The following is a 21063-nucleotide window of genomic DNA, read 5'->3' as shown; positions in this document are numbered from 1 at the left end:
AATTGCCTATAAAATATAATATGTTATAGATGAGTAGTTTTAGTTTACACTATCATTTAGAAAATATAAAATTTTACAATAAAAATAGCTGTTATTAAACGTACATTTTATTATTTTGTAGTACAGTAACATATCACCACTGATGCTTGAAAAAAGTGAAAAATAAAGTATTATTTTAACCTATACTTACAACAATGCTAGTAACTTTATAAAAAAAAGGGGACCCAATTTTTGATCCTAGGTCAATGACTATTTTCTTACTAAGCACAAATATGGCTGTTAAGAAATCTGAAGAAATATATTTAAGTTTCTGGTCTATTTGATATTTTGAAAATTAAATTAGACTTGATAATTATAGTATCATCAATTATGAAAACTCTTAAAAATATATGAAATGTCCATTCAAAATCTGTACAATTCTCTTACTAGGTTTTTTTGTAAGTACCTCATGCAAAAGAAATACAAGTTTTCACCATATCAATTTAATTGTAATTCTCTCTGGTTTCATTACAGTTTACGTTATGGTCTAACCTGCTGTGAATTAACTAGCCTGATTTCATAACTCCTACTTACAACATTGTTTCTATTGAAAAATTGATTGTGAATTTCAAAAGCCCAATTTATAAAAGTTTAGAATACTACCTTTTTATAAGTACGAGGCCTACTATACTTAGTTCAATGAAGAATAATAGTTTTAAAATTTAACTGGGGAGACATTCATAGCCAACTTCACCATATATTTTTTCCCTTAAACTGTTTCTCTGAGTAAAACGCTCATAGTGTGGGAAGGATGGACCATGATTTTTCTCTGCATGGCCAAGAATAGAAGAGAAAGAGGAGTAAATCCTTTGGAGACACTACAGATACAGTTTTTGTTCTTAAAAAGAAAAAGAGTCTGACCAGGTGGTGACGCAGTGGATAGAGCATCAGACTGGGATGTGGAGGACCTAGGTTCAAGACCCTAAGGTTGCCAGCTTGAGCATGGGCTCATCTGGTTTAGGCAAGGCCCACCAGCTTGAGCCCAAGGTTGCTGGCTTGAGCAAGGGGTCACTTGGTCTGCTGTAGCCCCCTGGTCAAGGCACATATGAGAAAGCAATCAATGAACAACTAAAGAGCTTCAATGAAGAATTGATGTTTCTCATCTCTCTCCCTTCCTATCTGTCTGTCCCTCTCTCTGACTCTGTCTCTGTCACCACAAAAAAAGGAAAAGAAAAAAGAAAAAACACATGTGTGTTGGGTTATCATATGATGTGCATTTAAAATACCTAATAATTTTGTCAATATAACTCAATAAAGCTGAATTTTAAAAAAATAAATCAAGAATAGTCTAATGATAGTTAAAACAAAGCAAATAATAAAGACATGAAAACTCTTTAGAATAATGAATTGAGATACTGACAAGTGAAAAGTCTAGCATGAGGTGAAAGCAAATCAACTACTGCAGAAGAGACAGCTGTTTCTGATAATAACATCAGAGACATCCCCACCCCAACTCCCAGAGTCTTCAAAGAGAAGACAGAACTATGAAAAAAATGCCCTAGCAACATCTTTATTATTTATATAAAGTCATTTATATAAATCATTAATTCTAAGTAAAAAAGGTAAATGAAAAAATTAAATACAAGAAATGTACAATTTAAAATGTTGATGACTTGTATTATAGGATATCAACAACAACAATAATGAAATCTTTTAAAAGAAAGACTATGGCCAGTCTCTCAGCCAAGAATAACTATTTTAAATTTTTTTCTGAGTGAAAAGAAGCTGTTTTCTTATAGAAAAACTGAAGCAGAGAAAAGGAGAAATATGAACGTTATAATGTGTTACAAATCTGTTATAACAAGGAAGAGATATTATTAATATCTGCTTTCCTCTCCTCTCTAAAAATTTAAGCAAAATTTAGGCCATCTGGAGTGTGTCAAAGAAAGGGCAAATGACAGCCAGAAGAGCTGTAAAACTTGTAGATCTACCAGTAGATCTATTCTGTATTTTCCTCACCAGTCACAAACTGGCACTTCTTTAAACAGGATACTTACAAAAGAGCATCTCTCAATCTCTTTCCCTTCCCCTCATCTCTAATTTAACCAAGAAAGGATTTGTTTTTCTTTCATTTCAAGATACATTAAACAAAGTTCTGTCTCGCTCAAGATAACACTCTTCTCAATGTTTTTTTCTTACACTAACCCAAGAAGCTGTAAGAGCAAAGAAAGGGCTTGTTTTCCTACTCAGTGTAATAACAGCTCAAATAAATTGCAGATAAATAAGCAATTAAACATTTTATTTCCTAAGAAATGGAAGGACTACCAAAATAAAGAAATACTGTATTTTGATAGCATAATTTTAATGACATTTTCCATAAAACAAATGTAATGTGATTCTTAAGGGAACAGTGGGCCAGATATACATCTTACCCTAAACCAAAACAAATGTAAGGCCATATAAATTATTACTGGAAAGTTTAGATTTCTTTCCTTAAAATAATTTATGCAATAGATATTAACATGTAAGCAAACTTGAAAATGTTTAACAACAATTATATAGCACTGCTTGGAACAGACAGAATATTAAAATATCTTTTCCCAAGTAAAAGCAATATGAACTAGATTGTCTATATTCAAACATAAAACTTAGTCATCTATTTAACTGGAAACCCACTTTCTTGGAAATCTGCAAACTGTTTTAAACTTGACTCATTTTTATAACTCTTTTTGCTATAAAAATGCTTTTGATATCTCCTTTTAAGGAAGTGATAAGACAAGGGATATTATTTGGTGATCTGGAAAGGACTAGGAAATCACTACAAAAGAAGGGCCTGTTAAAGAGAAGGTTAAAATTAGAAATAGTAACTTCAGTAAGTGAACAGGTAACTTCCATCAGAAAACTATTCTTAAACATAGTTTCCTCAAATTCAATATACAGGACGAGTAAGCCTAAGGTCTTATTTCTGTACTTCCATCCACCTTCCTATACACTTCAACACCAAATTCTACAATGCATCAAACATTTCCGCCTTCCTCTCCTGTCCTTGCACAACTCATACTTTCTACTCCTTTGGGTACCATACTATATATACTACTTTCCTATTCTGAAAAAGATCATATTGCTTCTTGCCTTAAAACCTTTAAGAAATGCCTTTTTCTATTTTCTAGTTCCATCAATTCATCAAGCAAAGCACTATTTACCCTCCAAAATCATACTAAGGCATCACCTCTTTACTGATGTTTTGTCTGAACTGCTAACCTGCTATAAGAGTTAAGGATTCTTTTTTTTTTTTTTTTTTTTTTTTAGAGAGGAGAGAAAAAGGGAGAGAGAGAGACAGAGAGAGAAGGTGGGGAGGAGCTGGAAGCATCAACTCCCATATGTGCCTTGACCAGGCAAGCCCAGGGTTTCGAACCGGCGACCTCAGCATTTCCAGGTCGATGCTTTATCCACTGCACCACCACAGGTCAGGCAAGAGTTAAGGATTCTTGCTAGCCACTTCTATGTTACTGAAAACATGTATCACTGCACCTATTGTATTATATATATTTGCAATTAACTATTTACATGGTATATCGTATCAGAATATAAGCTCATGATAGACAGAGCCTAAAACTTATTAATTTTTATTTATGTGCAGATCATAGGTAGGGTTGGGCTAACCACATGGTTAAAGAATTCCTTTCCTTCACAGCTTTTTGTTTTCAGACCAGCTTTTTGTTTTCAGACCAGTCACCTAAATTAAGCTTCAACATTCTCTCCATTACAATATTATCTGCACCTTTTCACTATGTAGAATTCAGTTGTACACAAAAAAGCAAGCTACAAAGAAATATTGTGTGATATTTAGATTACATTCAACTTCACGGGATTGCAGGACAACATCTTTCTGTAATTGCTTCTATTGGAAAATACACCCCAAGTTCCAAGCAAATAGTTAAAATACTTGGGAAACAATATATCTTTAAGCTTGGGAAATCCCATTTTCAGTTTCTCCTGGTTGGAATTTAAACAGCATTTATTTCTGTAATCATCTGCTTAATTTTACTCCCAATAGACCATAAACTGTACAACATGAATATTTACAAATGACCAAGAATAGTATCCAAATTCAGAAACACAAACCTACTACCTCCACCACCAATGAAAAAGACAATCTCACAACATTCAGTAACAAATTAAAACAGCAATAAAATAATATTTCACACCCATTTTACTGGAAAAATCAAGAGGTCAAAAAATATAAAATACTGGCAAGAATGTGGAGAAACAGAAGCTCTTATGCACACCGCCAGTGGGAATACTGATTATCCAATGACATCAATGAGATTAAGAAAACTGAAGATAGCCATGCCTAAGACCCAGCACTTTCATTTTTAGATATATAGCCAAGAGAAGCTTTCCACAGGCTCACATAAAACATAAAAGATAAGCACTGCAGTATTGTTTTTACTGGCATAAAAATGGAAACACTGCAGTATTGTTTTTACTGGCAGAAAAATAAAAACACTGTCTACCAAAAGAAAATAGAAGAAATAAGCATTCCGCTGTATTCATACAATTCCATTGCATTCATACAATTCTATTCCATTTATACATCAAATAACATACAGGAAGTATAAAGAGTCTGCTGAGCAAAACAAGCAAGTTGCAAAAGTGTTAGTATTATTTATATAAGCTTCAAAAGCATGAAAAATAAATATTTGTAGATACACATAGACCCCTATCACCAATAATATAAAAACATATGTACTGAAACATAATTTTATTAATCAATGTCATCCCAATAAATCTAATAAAATTTTAAAAATACATAAAAATAATAAATATAAAAAATGTTGAAATCAAAATAGCAGTTACAGTGGCAATGGGGAAAGAGAATGGGGTCAGGAAGAACTATACAAGTACTTCATGTAAAGGTGATACTTTATTAGTCTAGAAACTAAATCCGTACCAGCAAAAATCTAATATTTAATAAATTTGGGGGTGGGTACACAGGTGTTCATCATATTGCTTTCTGAAATTTTTATGCTTTATAAATTAGAAAAGAACTCAAGGAGTTTTCAGTAAGATACATACTATTTCTTACATATGTTAAAATAAATACCTAGAAAGTAGAGGTTTACAAAAGTGGATATCATTATTATTAACTAGAACCCAACAAAAAAGTTCTAAATTGCTTAAGTATGATAATATGATCATGATAAATATAAAGGCATTACAAAGATAGCTTCCATTTACAGCAATTAATGTATCAAAATTTTTAATATTAACTACATCTTTATAATACCGATAACAATGATTTTGTGTGAGAGATGAACAGAAACTAAAACAGTAATATTTTTTTAAAAAAAATAGAAGAACACAAAATACCTTGGAGGCACGAATCTGCCTATGAACGTCCGTTAGTTGTTGGATTTTGTATTCTAGCTCTGAAATCTGGGCTTGAAGCCACGTCCATCGGCTGCCAACTCTCGCTCTGTCTACAAGCCACTTCCATTCAGTACTATAGTTACTGTGAACAACACATACATTGTTAGTCAAGGCACAAAGGCAATCAAGTTTTCACAGAGGCTGCTTAATAACTTCCTTGATTCCTGTCATACAATCGCAATTTCCTTTCTAAAACATGTAATTACATGAACCAAGAATGGCAAATTAACTTCTTCCCAAAGAAAAAGATTTAATTTTATCTTTCATTTCCACAAACACCTGTTTTTATTCAATTTTATTTATATCTCTTTTGCTACTTAATACTTTATTAATGCTGAAGGGTTGAAATAGGAGTGGGCCAGCAAAGGAAAGGAAAACAAGAATGACAATACCAACACCATGTAGAAACTGTCGCATTAGGCTTGCTATGCAACCAGATGTCACAATCAGACAAGTCATTTGAACTGTGCTAGATCTAAATCCATGTGATAACCTTAGCTACTCAATTGTACTCTATGTAAGTTTCATTTGCTAAACAGAAATTACTATTACCTAATTAAATACTTAATATCAATTTAAAGAAATTGTCTAAAATTATACAAATTAAATGAATGCTCTGCTACATTTCAAATAAGCACACCAAATATATAAATTTTTACAGATTGATTAAAATAAACAGCTTGTTAGAAACTGATTCTCAGCATTCACAGGCCAGTGATGACAAAGAATGTATATAAAACCTTTTTTTCCCACGTATTTGAACACAAGGGTTGAACCCTAGCTCCTCTACCTGTTGGCAAGGGTGCCGCTCTAATCCACGTTAAGTAAGATTACAGATTAATTATTTAATGAAAATACTCTGATCACTACAACTTGAAAAGTTATTGGGGAATGTGTGTGTGTAATAATTAGAAGTTTCATATTAAAGGAAAAACACAACAGAGATTGAAGGTATAAGTGAAGGACAATAACTATGTACCTAATGGCAAAACACAAAGCTTTATGAGAAACTTGTCTAAAAACTGCATTTATTATGAAAACCTATAGAATGTCCAAGACCAAGTGTGAACCCAATGTAAGTTATGGACTTTGGGTGATAAAGACATGTCAGTGTAGGCTCATAGGCTATAACAAATGAACTAGTCTGGTATGCTGACTAGTCAGTGTGCTGACGTGGAGGAGGTTATATGTGGGTAAGTATAGAGTGCATATGGGAACTCTGTATTTTCTGCTCTATTTTGCTATAAATCTAAAACTGCTTTAAAAAATAAAGTTTTTTTAAACCCACTTAATCATAATGGAAAGTCTTTCATACTTTAGTCAGAGTAAACATTCATTATATGAGATCATTTATTGTCAGAGAAACATAATACAATTATAACTTTACTATAGAGAACTTACCCATTAAACAGGACTTTACATTATATCAACATTACCAAGAAGCTTTTTTTTTTTTTTTTTTTACAGAGACAGAGAGAGGGATAGATAGGGACAGACAGACAGGAACGGAGAGAGATGAGAAGCATCAATCATCAGTTTTTTTGTTGTGACACTTTAGTTGCATTGATTGCTTTCTCATATGTGCCTTGACCGCGGGCCTTCAGCAGATCGAGTAACCCCTTGCTTGAGCCAGCGACCTTGGGTCCAAGCTGGCGAGCTTTGCTCAAACCAGATGAGCCCGCGCTCAAGCTGGCGACCTCGGGGGTCTCGAACCTGGGTCCTCCACATCCCAGTCTGACGTTCTATCCACTGTGCCACCGCCTGGTCAGGCCCAAGAAGCTATTATTTTTAAGATTCCAATTGCATACAAAGTGACTAAGAAAACCTACATATAAATTAAGACTTTTCTTGGCATTATTATTCATTCAGTTTACACTCATTAAAGTGATTTATAAATTTGACAGTCTTAAGTCATTTTCATAACAAAGGACAAAATAAAAGAGAGTGCCTATTCAAAATATAGATACCTATCGTAGATAAGATTCAGTAACACTAACTGCCAATCATGAGTTAGTGAGGAAGGCAAGGGCCAGATCATGCAGTAGTTGCACAGGTGAGGGAAAGGTATTGGATTTTATGCAAGAAGGATGTTATTAACAAGATTGTAACAAAAATTTTCCGAGCACGCTGGCTACTAGGTAGAGACAGCAATGGAGTGGGACATGGGAGGAAAGAAAACCAGTTAGGATGCAACTAAAATGCCCTGGATATAACACAGATAGTGATCTGCAAACACTTCATGCGCTGTTCTACATTTTCCAGCCCTCCTTGTACTTAGGTTGGAGCCATGTGACTAGTTTTGACCAAATGGGCTGTAAGTAAAAGTGACCTAGTCATTTCCAACCTACTTGACAACTTTTAAAGCCATTGGTGCAGGTAAGATAGCTGTAAAATGGAGGAAGGTCACAGACCAAAGCACACTGGCCTTTACGTAAGCCAAGGTGAGCCTTCTCTGTGTTAAACTACTGAGATTAAGAGGTTAATTTCTTACTATAAATATAGCCTATTCTGACTAAAACACTGAATAAGACATAAAAATGGCTTGGACTGAGAAAGAAGTGGGAGATAAAGAAGAGTTGAAGAGGATGTATTTAAGGTTCATTTTATTTTATTTTTTTTGTATTTTTCCAAAGCTGGAAACGGGGAGAGACAGTCAGACAGACTCCCGCATGCGCCCGACTGGACGCTCTGCCCTTCCGGGGGGTTGCTCTGCTGTGACCAGAGCCACTCTAGCACCTGGGGCAGAGGCCAAGGAGCCATCCCCAGCGCCCGGGCCATCTTTGCTCCAATGGAGCCTTGGCTGCGGGAGGGGAAGAGAGAGACAGAGAGGAAGGGGGGTGGTGGAGAAGCAGATGGGCGCTTCTCCTGTGTGCCCTGGCCGGGAATCGAACCCGGGACTTCTGCACGCCAGGCCGACGCGCTACCACTGAGCCAGCTGGCCAAGGTTTAAGGTTCATTTTAAAGTTGATAGGGTCCTGGTGGGATTGCTCAGTTGGCTATAGCATCATCTTCATACCCAGGGGTTTCTAGTTCGATCCCTGGTCAGGGCACATACAGAAGCAGATTGATTTTCTGCCTTTCTCTCTTTCTCTCTCTAAAATCAATCAATAAGTTAAAAGACAAAGTTGATAGTACTTGAAGAAGTATGGTGTGGTAGCAGGTATGCGGAAATCAAAGATGAACTTAGATATTCTTTTAGTAAATTTTGTTTCAGTTGGAAATTTCCCTACAACATAACAATTTTGCTTGACTATCAAACTAATAATTGGCCCATTGTCAAGCATAATAAAGAAAAAAATATTCATGGAGTTCATGTTATCATACTTCTAGTAAAAAACATTTTCTGATATTCAAATTAAGTTTAGAAAAATCATTTTTATGTTCATACACTATGTTAATACTAATAGAAAAATAGCAATATCATATTAAATTTAAGTAAACTAAATAATGGTGAGGCTTTCTAGTAAAATACACCATCCTACATTTTACTAGGAGTAAATAAAAGACATTTGCTATAATTAAAAGCAGTAAACAAGATTTTCCACCAAAAGTGTTCCCTTGGATAAAAAGTGTTTTTCTCAAACATAATTAACATTGTAAACATGTTACAGATGAGCATATGGCTATCTCACTTAAAAATTAATGCCTGTTGTACCCTAAAGTAAAAATAGGTTTCATGTAAACAACTTATATAACTAATCAATGCAATGGCTTCTATAACTCAGAGCATAACCATTGAGAACATAGCTGATGCTACAACAAATAAGAATATGGAGCATATCCAGTGTCTAGACTTCCCAATTAGCATATAAGACTGGCCTGCCAGACCACTAACACTGACTCCTTCTTCTCTCTGATGTGGTTAACTGATCACAGACCACCACATGCTGACCATAAGGAAGGGCTCTTCCTTCCAGTGCAGATCAGGGCAAAGACATCTGTGAATGGAGACGACCTGGGCAGTGTGGCTAGTCAGCCCCAGATGGCAGCATGTGCCTTCAATCCCCATCCTTGCTTGTTTTAAGTCACCACTTAACTTGCTCAAGAAAATAAATGCAGGCTATTTAAACCAATTTGTTTTGAGTACAGTTTTTCTTAGAACTAACTTCTTGTCAACATCATGAACCAACATCCTTGATTTGACCATGAACTATAGTTCCTCAGGATAAGACAGAGCTTTCTAATAAAACATCTTAAGTTACCAACAGTTAAAGGGGGGCTGGTATAAATTAAGTTTTGCCTTTAACACAAAGCATTTTTTAGCTCACTAACAATAAATTAACTATGATAAAAAATCAAAAAAGAAGACCCAGTTGTGGAAAATGACTATCCAAGAAAACTAAGGGTCATCTTGGGAAAAATAAATTAAATTATGCCAAACTTCTCCACTGACTTTTGAAGCTCCTCTTCCTGTAAATTTGATTCCTTTAGTCCAGGGGTTGGTAAACTTTTTCTGTAAACAGGCAGATAGTAAATATTTTGGGCTTTGTGGGCTACTTGGACTCGTACAACTACTCAAATCTGCCATTATAGCATGAGAACAACCACAGATGATACATAAATGAATGAGTGTGTCTGCATTCCAATAAAACTTTGTTTACGAAAATAGTCAATGTGCCGGATTTGGTCCACGGGCTGTAGTTTTCCAATGCCTCATGGAGAATGTTTTCATATGCTTCTCATGCTTCCCAAGGGATTAAGATTTACTTGGACAACATGTCTGTTCAAATCTATTGCTGACATTTAATTGGGTTATTGTCTTCTTACTCATACAAAACCTGTGTCACACTATACATACTAGAAATATATATAGTTCCCATTTTGTAGCTTGCCTTTCATTTTCCTAATGGTGTTTTTTGGGTAGTAAATGATTCTAATTTTGATAAAATCCAATTTATCAAATTTTCCTTTTATGGATAGCACTTTGTATGTCCTAAGAAATCTTTGCCTCCACAAAGTCATAAATATTTATTCATATTTCTAAAATTTCAAGAAGTTTTATAGTTTTAGCTTTTAGCTATATAATCCAATTTATTTCTGTGTATGGTTTGAAATTAGGATCCAGATTCACTTCTCTATGATAATTAATTCCTGAATCATTTGTTGAAAGATTCTATTTTTCTTTAATAAATAAAAAAATAACCCTGGCTAAAAGACTGTCTATGAACACTGCATTTGTTGTATACACCACACACACACACCCCTTTAAGATATCTATCTCAACACCTTAACTCAATACCACACTATTATGGTAGTTTAATAATTCTTAAAATCCAGTAGTGTAAATTCTCCAGCTTTGTTCTTTATTACAGTAACTTTTTGACCATTCTAATTTAAGAATCAGCTTGTCAACATCTCCAAAAAAAAAATACTTGGCAACACTTTCATTAGGATTGCACCAAATCTATAGATCTATTGGTGGAAGGCAGTCTTTACAACACTGAATTTTCTAATCAATGTATAATTTCTCTGTGTTTTTACATGCTATCAATTTTTCTCAGCTTTGTATTATACAGTTTGAAATTTTAATCTCTATGTATTTCATGTTTATGGATGCTAGTTCATACCATCCATAAATTGCTTGATTGCTAATATAAAAATATATAATTGATTTGTTTCATATCCTCGGCCCCTGTTAAATTCAGTTAGGAGTTTCAGTAGCATTCTCAGAGTCCTTAGTATTTCATATACTTATTATCTTGTCAACTGCAAATAAACAGTTTTATTTATTTGTAATCTGGATGTCTTTAATTATTTTTCTTACCTTACCGCACTGACTAGGAATTATACTACAATGCTAATTTTAAGTCATGTGTGTAAATATCCTTACATTCTTCCTAATCTCACAGAGAAAACATTCAGTCTCTCATCATTAAATGTACTGTTAGATGTATACTTTTATATATATATATATATATATATATATATATATATATACACACACACACACACATACACACACACACCCTTATCAGATTTAAGAAGTTTCTGTTTATTCCATGTTGGTTAAGTTTTTGTCATGAGTGGGTTCAAATTCTGTCAAAGTATTTTTGATTTTACGGACATAAGTATATGTTGTTTCTTTTCTCTTTCTCTCTCTTTTTTTTTTTTATTTTAGCAAGAGAGACAGAGACAGGAAGGGAAAGAGATGAGAAGCATCAACTCAGTTGCATCACTTTTAGTTGTTCATTGATTGATTCTCATACATACCTTGACCGGGGGCTTCAGCTGAGCCAGTGACCTCTTGCTCAACCAAGCGACCTTGGGCTCAGGCAGGCAACTGTGGGATCATGTAGATCAGTGGTCCCCAACCCCCGGGCCATGGACCAGTACCAGTCTGTGGGCCATTTGGTACCAGTCCACAGAGAAAGAATAAATAACTTACATTATTTCCGTTTTATTTATATTTAAGTCTGAACAATGTTTTATTTTTAAAAAATGACCAGATTCCCTCTGTTACATCCGTCTAAGACTCACTCTTGGTGCTTGTCTCGGTCACATGATACATTTCTCCATCCCACCCTAAAGGCCGGTCCGTGAAAATATTTTCTGACATTAAACCAGTCTGTGGCCCAAAAAAGGTTGGGGACCACTGATGTAGATGATCCTGTGCTCAAACTGGTGAGTCTGAAATTAGCCCACACTTAAGCCAGGAACCTCTGGGTATTGATTCTGGGACCTCAGCATCACAGGTGGAAGCTCTATATACTGTGCCACCACAGGTCAGGCTGATTTTTCTTTAATTAATTTTTGAATATTAAATAAATCTTGCTTCCTGATATAAACCACTTTGGTCATGATGTGTTATCTTTTTTTTATATTTTGGTTGACTATTTGCTATTTGATTAGGGAAATTTTAATTCTACAAACAAAAATTATGATCTGCTATTTTCTTGTAATGTCTTTGGTTTTGAAATTAAGTAAATGCTTGCCTCATAAAATGAGTCAAGAAGTGTTCTCTATTTCTTGAAGAAGTTTGTGTAGGATCAGAATTGTTTATTACTTGATTTTTAAGAAAATTAATCAGTGAAGACATCTGAGACTAGAATTCCCTATTAGAGGTTTTTAATTATTACTATGATTTCTCTAATTGGAATTCAATGTTTTTATGTTTTCTATTTCTTCATGTGTCAGTTTTGGTAAATTGTGTCTTTCAAGTGCTTAGTCTGTTTCATCTGAGCTTTTAAAACTGCTCATAATAGATGACATTGGATCATTTACAGCAAAATGATGGGATCTTGATAACATGATACGAAGTGAAATAAGTAAATCAGAAAAAACCAGGAACTGCATTATTCCATACGTAGGTGGGACATAAAAGTGAAACTAAGAGACATTGATAAGAGTGTGGTGGTTACGGGGGGAGAGGGGAAAGGAAGAGGGAAAGGGGGAGGGGGAGGGGCACAAAGAAAACTAGATAGAAGGTGACAGAGGACAATCTGACTTTGGGTGATGGGTATGCAACATAATTGAACGACAAGATAACCTGGACTTGTTATCTTTGAATATATGTATCCTGATTTATTGATGTCACCCCATTAAAAAAATAAAATTATTTAAAAAAACAAAAAAAACCTGCTCATAATATTTTCTGAAAATTCTATTAATACCTATAACATCTATAGTGATGCATTTCTTTCTCTCTTGTTCTTAGTAATATTTTTCCTGATCAATCTAGCTACAAGTTTATCAACTTAATCTTTTCAAAGAACTAATTTTGGTGGTTTCCCTGATTTCTCTACGTTTTTGTGTTTTATATTTCATTAATTTCATTCTTTTTCCTCCTTCTTGCTTTGGATTTAATTAATTCATGATCTTGTAGCTTATGTGTGAGATCTAGACAAGAGACTTTACCTTTTCTCTAGACCAGTATAAACATTTATGGCCTTAAATTTTCACCTAAACACTGCTTTAGTAATCTAGTAACTGCATCCCACAAAATTAGATATGCTGTGGTTCCATTATTATTCTGTTCTAAACACTTTAGAGATTCTCCAGTTGATTTCACTTCATCCATTAGTTATCTGGAAATGTGTACTAACCTAATTTCCACATATTACAGACCTATATAGTCACCATTTCTTACTACTTCTTTTCTTTGTGTAGATCTAAATTTTTGCCATGTCATTTTCTTTCATCCTAAAGAACACCTTTTAAGATTTCTTGTGTATAGGTATACAATTTTACTTAGCTTTTTTTGGAAATATTATTTGTTGTTTTTTTAAAGGTCATTTCACTAGGGGGAGAATTTTAGGTTTACTAATTTTTCCTTTTTTAGCACTTTATATATATCATTCCATTGTTTTTTGGCTTTAATATCTTCTGATGAGAATTTAGTAGTTCTTTTTGTGGTTGTTGCTGTTGATCCCTGATATAAAATGTCTCCCCTCTCCCTTACTGCTTTTAAGATTTTTCTCTGTATAACTAGAACTTAGTGTGATCTGACTACAATATACTTTGGTGTGACTTGATTTTTTTTTTTTCTTTTGCATTTTTCTGAAGCTGGAAACAGGGAGAGACAGTCAGACAGACTCCCGCATGCGCCCGACCGGGATCCACCCGGCACGCCCACCATGGGGCGACGCTCTGCCCACCAGGGGGCGATGCTCTGCCCATCCTGGGCATCGCCATGTTGTGACCATCCTGGGTGTCGCCATGTTGCGACCAGAGCCACTCTAGCGCCTGGGGCAGAGGCCACAGAGCCATCCCCAGCGCCCAGGCCATCTTTGCTCCAATGGAGCCTTGGCTGCGGGAGGGGAAGAGAGAGACAGAGAGGAAAGCGCGGCGGAGGGGTGGAGAAGCAAATGGGCGCTTCTCCTGTGTGCCCTGGCCGGGAATCGAACCCGGGTCCTCCGCACGCTAGGCCGACACTCTACCGCTGAGCCAACCGGCCAGGGCATGACTTCATTTTTATAACCCTATTTTTGATTTATTGAGCTCTTGAACTTCTGGTTTTATGGTTTTCAGCAAATCTGGAAAAACTGTGGCCATTATTTTCCTAATATTTTTTCCTTCTCCCCTCCTTTACATCTAGATCTCCAATTACATATATGTTAGAATTTGTCACTACTATTCAGTTCATTTTCTATGAGCTTCAGTTTGGATCTTTTATGTTGCCATATGTTATAACTGACTGAACATGTCTTCTGAAGGCCTAATCTCTTGTTAAACTGAAATAATATAGATTTTATATAGATTTTGTATTTTTCCCCTAAAAGGTTAGGGGTTCTTTATTGTATATCCAATTTCTCTGATTAGTTTATATCTTCCTGTTAAGCCCTTATATATGTTTATAATATTTTAAAGTCTTTCCCAGCTAATCTCAATAGGCATGTCATTTCTGTTTATGTATATTTATATATATCACATTTATTATAAACACTATAAATATGTTGTTGAATTTCTGAATATTATGGTCTCCCTTTAAAAAGTGATAATTTTTTTTCAACAGGTTGTGAAATTTCTTTCTGTTCAATTTCATTCTTTTCAGCTTGCTTTTAAGATCTGTTAGAGGCATGGAGTAGCCATTGATTAGGGCTAATTCAGTCTTACTCTGGAAATATGACCTTTCTGTGGTCTCTACTGTATGCTTCAAATATTCAACAAAGTCTGTCCACTCTGCTGATTCAGAACTCAAACATCTCTAAACCGTGTATGAGTGCTGGAAGTTGTTCAGATTACAGCTTCCTAACAGTTCTTTGTCCCCGTGGAATTTCATGTACACATGCATAGCTGAGTATTCAACAAAGTCCTCTCAAAGGAAACACAAAGATTTCTGGAACTTTCTCTTTGCATAAGTAGATCCCTCAATTTCAGTATTCTGATCTACTAATTTCAACTATCTCAGCCTTCTAAACTCTAATTTTATCTCAATTAAAATCATTGTGCTCTATTTAGCTTTCCTCTCCCTGCATCAGAAATCAGAAAATGCCTTCAAGCAGAAAACAAGGGAGATCACAGGAGTCACTTCATCTGTTTCTCTTTTCTCAAGAATCACTGAGTCTCTGCCTTTTGCTGTCTTATGCCCATTATGTCCATTTTCTGAAAACAATAACTGTCTCATATATAGGGTGGGGCAAAAATAGGTTTAAAGCTGTGAGTATGCAAAACACAGTTATTCCTGTATTATTAATTATTGTATTATTTTTCCATATGAACAACTGTAAACCTACTTTTGCCCCACCTTGTATTATGTAGAGTTTTCTAGTTCTTTACAACCAAAGAGCAAGTGCAGTACCAGTAATTGCACTCCATTACGTCTAAAACTCAAAGAACTTTTACATGTGCATGATGTTTCTCTCTCCCTAATAGTTTCTATTTTGTATCTAATATTTCATACCTAAATTTTCATTACTTTAAAAAGAAAACACTACAATTGAAAATTGGGCCAGAATCTTTAAAGGAAAAAAATATAAAAGTAGTTCATAGATTCCTTCTTTGGGTGTTCCTGTACAATTTTGTGGAAGCAGAGCTTTTCACTTACTATATGTCACCCATTTACCTCTCAACTGTTCTGTGAGAAAAGCAGTAATATGCCTGAGCTACTATAGTTTTAAGTCTCTTACAACTTGACCTTTATGCTAAATGCTATAGAAATTGCTATGAACAATAAGGTGGGCCATGAGAGAAGCCCACAACGTGTGGTATTAGAGGTAGGACAGTAAACAGAGAGAACAGTAACATTACAGGTTAATTATCCCTTCTATACGACACTATACTATGCTAGCAAAACCATGATCATTTAAAAACAGAGACCAAGTGCCTACCAAAACTATATAGTTTTAGAAGAAGCAGTTAGAAAATTTTAAATTGTGTTGGCTCTTCCTTGCTGTTTTAAGCCTGATATAAATGAATTTAAGCAAGAATTAGTTTATAAGCAAAAAAAGGGGGGGAGTACAACTCACTTTAGGAAGGCTCTCTCTGACTATAGCTAGCTCTAATTTAGTAAATAATCCAATAATACAGGGATTTAAAGGAATAAGAAAACCAACTGCTTCTCTACAGATGATAACAAAAAAAAATATCTCTCTTAAAGAGTTCCAAGCCAGGCTGACTAGTGATGGTGCAGTGGATAGAGCATTGACTTAGAACGCTGAGGACCCAGGTTCAAAACCCCCAGGTTGCAAGCTTGAGCGCAGACTCATCCAGCTCAGTGCAGGCTCACCAACTTGAGCACAAGGTTGCTGGCTAGAGTGTAGGATAATAGACACGATCCCATCGTTGTTGGTTGAAGTCCAAGGTCACTGGCTTGAGCAAGGAGTCACTGGCTTGGCTCGTGCCCCCGGTCAAGCACATATGAGAAGCAATCAATGAACAACTAAAAGTGATGCAACTACAAGTACGTGCTTGTCACCTCTCTCCCTCCCTGTCTGTCTCTCCCTCTCTAAGATAGAGAGAGAAAAAAAGAGTTCTGAGCCACATAATGAGAGCCAGACTAGGAGCATAAATCAAGATGCACTCCTACCCATAAACACTATTTTGATGTCTTCAAGATAAAGTGAGGGAGAAAGAAAAATAAATAGTAAATTAACTAGTCTTGAGGATGAACAACTATGACCAAAAAGATCTTCTGTGATATTTTCACATATAAATGACTGAAGGCCAACAAGAATGTAAATAAGGGAACTCTATCAGTAAAAAAAAAACCCAGAAAACAAACAAACAAACAAAAACAAACCAAGCCTAATAATATGCTTCCTGGGAGCCCAAATCTGCATCAATAGGAAGAGGGTGAGAATCCAGTCCAGCCTTCAATAAGGGTACACTTCCAGCACCTCCACTTCAGACACAGACGCAAGGCAATAATCCCCAGAGAGCAAACTCAGGGACTTTGGAGGACAAAGGAGTTTCTTTAAAAAAGCTGAGTTAGGATCCTATCAAGTCATTACTCTAGTTCCAGAGCAAGAAGTTTTACTAATTACAGTAAGGACCAGGAACTATCCTGTCTATCCCATTCTTTTCTTTTCCCAGTGTGTATTTTATTGTAGCTTTCCCGTTTCTACTCCAATATAAATACAAGAAACAGGAGGGCAGGAATGTTAGCGAACTCATTCATTATTAGTTTATAGGTCACCACATCATAAGAAACCAACCTTGATCTCACAAAGAGAAAGCACTTTACAACTTCTCTTTGGCACACCAGAATTCCAGAGTCATCACTCTTGCTCTTTGGGACCATTATAATGAAAAATAAGGGTTACTTGAACACAAACACTGAGATGCCATGATAGTCAGTCTAATAACCAAAATGGCTACTAAGTGACTAACAAGCTGGTAGCTTTATTACGGCATGGATATGCCGGACAAAGAAATGATTCACGTCCTGGGCAGGATGGAGTGGGTGGGACAGCATGAGGTTTCATCATGCTACTCAGAATGATCATAATGTAAAACTTATAAATTGTTTATTTCTAGAATTTTCTATTTAATATTTTCAAACCACAGTTGACCATGAGTAACTAAAACCATGAAAAGTGAAACTACAGACAAGGGGGGGACTACAGTTTCACACAACACAAGTGCCTGCCTAAAAGGGCAATCTGAGCTACCACCCAGCAAGGGGACCGCATTCCAAGCCCTGCCGCTACGAATCTAAATCTGCTGAGAGGAAGGAGCACCTTCTTCTATTTTACACACTAGGCTTGTGATGGTCCTGCTGGCCACTACAAGAGGCAAAAAAAGAACATGATACGAGATAATTAGACTATGCTTGTTACTCAGAAAGGTGATTATCACTATCAACCTAGAGTTGAACACAGTGTTTATGCTATAACACAATATTTGCATTCCCAAATAATATTGTTTTTTATTTTATTTATTTATTTTTAGTGTGAGAGAGAGAAAGAGAGACAGACAAGAACAGACAGAAAGGGAGAGAGATGAGAAGCATCAACTCATAGTTGCAGCACCTTAGTTGTTTATTGATTGCTTTCTCATACATGCCTTGACCCGGGGGCTCCAGCCAAGCGAGTGGCCCCTTGCTCAAGCCAGCAATCATGGGGTCATGTCTATGATCCAATACTCAAGCCGGTGACCTTAGGGTTTCAAATCTGGGTCCCCAGCATCCCAGGCTGATGCATCACTGTGCCACCACGTGGTCAGCCAACCCTATATTCTATGAAATAAAAATAATTAAACTAATATAGAAAACAGAATTCTAGCCAGACCACTCAAAATCTATGGAATTTTAAAAGCTGAGTCCTAACAAAACAATAATAATCCTTATAAAAATATTAGCACAGTTTAAATTTCCACTGATGTTTTTGTATCAATAAGCCAGTCCATCCTTTAAAGTTTAATATCCTGGAGCTCATGCTTCTTCCTTTGAAGTGATTCTAGAAAATACCCACTTCTAATAGAGACCAGGTTAATAAAAATTTAAAATATCATAGAAGTAGATTTCTTCATCAGTTTCTTTTTAACAAAAGTGAACTATCCTCAGAGCTTTTTCAACTTAAACTAAAGGAACTTCCTCAGATCTTTTAACGTAGTGTAATATATATAGCAATTTTAAAGCCAATAAACTAGTACTTTATTGTAATAGAGGAGGGTACTTTAACAGAATTTCCAGTATTTTTCTTATACCACACTAAGGCTTTCTCTTTAGTTGTGAAAAAGCTTTCCCCTTGATCATTCCAAAACATTAACATGTTTAAAGTGGTTTGGAAAAAACTCTAAAACAAATTACAAATTCCACGCTATTGGCATCATTCCTTTAGACACCAAATGTTCAAGTTTTTCAGAGGGAAGAAAAATTGTATAGGTCAGAAATAGGGATCTATATAAAGAGAAAAGAAACATTGGAGAATAAGTGAAGGTAAAATAACTTTTATTTTTATCTTTAATGGATCTAATTGATAATGGATCTAATAGTTTGTTCAAAATAATAGCAACAATGTAATCAATTGTGTGTTTGTGTGTATGTGTATGCTTATGTGTGTACAGGCAATCCCCGGGTTACAAACAAGATAGGTTCTGTAGATTTAAAAAAGTTTAAATTTTTTTTTTCAAAATTAGAAAAAGGGAGGCAAACAGACTCCCGCATGTGCCCGACCAGGATCCACCCTGCATGCCCACCAGGGGGTGATGCTCTGCCCAGATGGGGCATTGCTCTGCTGCAGCCAGAGCCATTCTAGCACCTGAAGCGGAGGCCATGAAGCTGTCCTCAGTGTCTGGGCCAACTTTGCTACCATGGAACCTTAGCTGTGGGAGCGGAAGAGAGAGACAGAGAGGAAGCAGAGGGATAGGGGTGGAGAAGCAGATGGGCGCTTCTCTTATGTGCCCTGGCCAGGAATCTAACCCAGGACTTCCACACGCCAGGCCGATGCTTTACTGCTGAGCCAATCAGCCAGGGAAAAATGTTTAAATAGTTATATGCACAGAAAAGTAAAAATAAATACTATGTTAAGATAAACATCTAAGTTGCATTTAATAGGAAATGTACCTGTTCCAACTTACATACAAACTCAACTTAAGAACAAACCTAAAGAACCTTTCTCATTCATAACCCAGGGACTGCCTGTAAACTTATATATAAGTGAAAGTGATACAAGGTATAGGAGAGAAGAATTAGGATTATTTTATTATTATAAAGTACTTGGATTACCCAAGAAGAGTATGCGATCTGAAAAAAAAAACTTGGATAAATATATATTAGATATATATATATACACACTGCAGACTCTAGGGTAACCACTAAAAATAATTTTAAAAAGGAAGTATAATTGATATGCTAAAAAGAGAAAATAAATCATATAAAATGTTCAGTTATAATTCCAAAATGCAGAAAAGGTGTGGAAGACAAAAATAAGAGTAAAAACCGGGCCACAAATAGAAAACAGTGATAAATATAAAAGATATTAATCTACTACATTAAAAATCACTTTAAACATCAATGGTCTAAATACACTTACTAAGAGATTATCAGAGTGGATCAAAAAACAAGACCCAATTATATGTTGTTATGTTAAGAAACTCACTTTAAATATAAGAACATACTGATTAAAAATAAAAAGCTGAAGAAAATTATGCCAGGTTGAAACTAATCAAAACAAAGTGGGTAGCTATATTAATTTCAACCAGAGCAGACTTCAGGTCAAGGAATGTTATCATGGATAAAGAGAAACATTATATAATAATAAAAGGGTCAATAGTCCAAGAAGATGACAATACTTAATGTGTAAAAGCCTAACAAAGGAACATCAAACTTTGTGAGGCAAAAACAGAACTGTAAGGAGAGATAAATTAATCCACAATTATAGTTAAAAACTACATCTAGTGTTGTGAGTTTAACACAGCCTCCAGAAATACAAGATCCAGCAGGTAGATAGTCAGTTCAGATACAGTTGAACTCAACAACACCATTAATCAACTGGAAATAACAGACATCTAGAGCCTACTTCATCCAACAATAGCAGATTATACATTCTTCTCAAGCTAACATAAAATAATCATCAAAAGATCATCTCTCGGCTATAAAACACACTTTAACAATGTTTTTTTAAAAAGGAAATTATACAATATCTGTTCTCAGGCCACAATGGGATTAAATTAAAAATTAATAACAAAAATAAACTGGAGAACACCAAAATACTTGGAGATTAAGCAATATATTTTTAAGGAACACATAGATAAAGAAGAAATCTCAAGATA

General features: G+C 35.3%; 1 protein-coding gene across 2 annotated transcripts in view; it reads right to left on the bottom strand.

Annotated features, from left to right (window-relative positions):
- KANSL1L (KAT8 regulatory NSL complex subunit 1 like) overlaps positions 1–21063 on the bottom strand; it is a 120422-nt gene that overhangs the window by 73821 nt on the left and 25538 nt on the right. For both annotated transcript variants that reach the window (XM_066233452.1, XM_066233453.1), the window contains exon 3: positions 5353–5494. In XM_066233452.1, the coding sequence (XP_066089549.1) occupies positions 5353–5494 (142 nt within the window). The remainder of the gene's footprint in view (positions 1–5352; positions 5495–21063) is intronic.

The sequence above is a fragment of the Saccopteryx bilineata genome, chromosome 5, assembly GCF_036850765.1.
Source record: "Saccopteryx bilineata isolate mSacBil1 chromosome 5, mSacBil1_pri_phased_curated, whole genome shotgun sequence".
NCBI classification, from domain to species: Eukaryota; Metazoa; Chordata; class Mammalia; order Chiroptera; family Emballonuridae; genus Saccopteryx; species Saccopteryx bilineata.
This window is presented reverse-complemented; position numbering and strand designations above follow the sequence as displayed.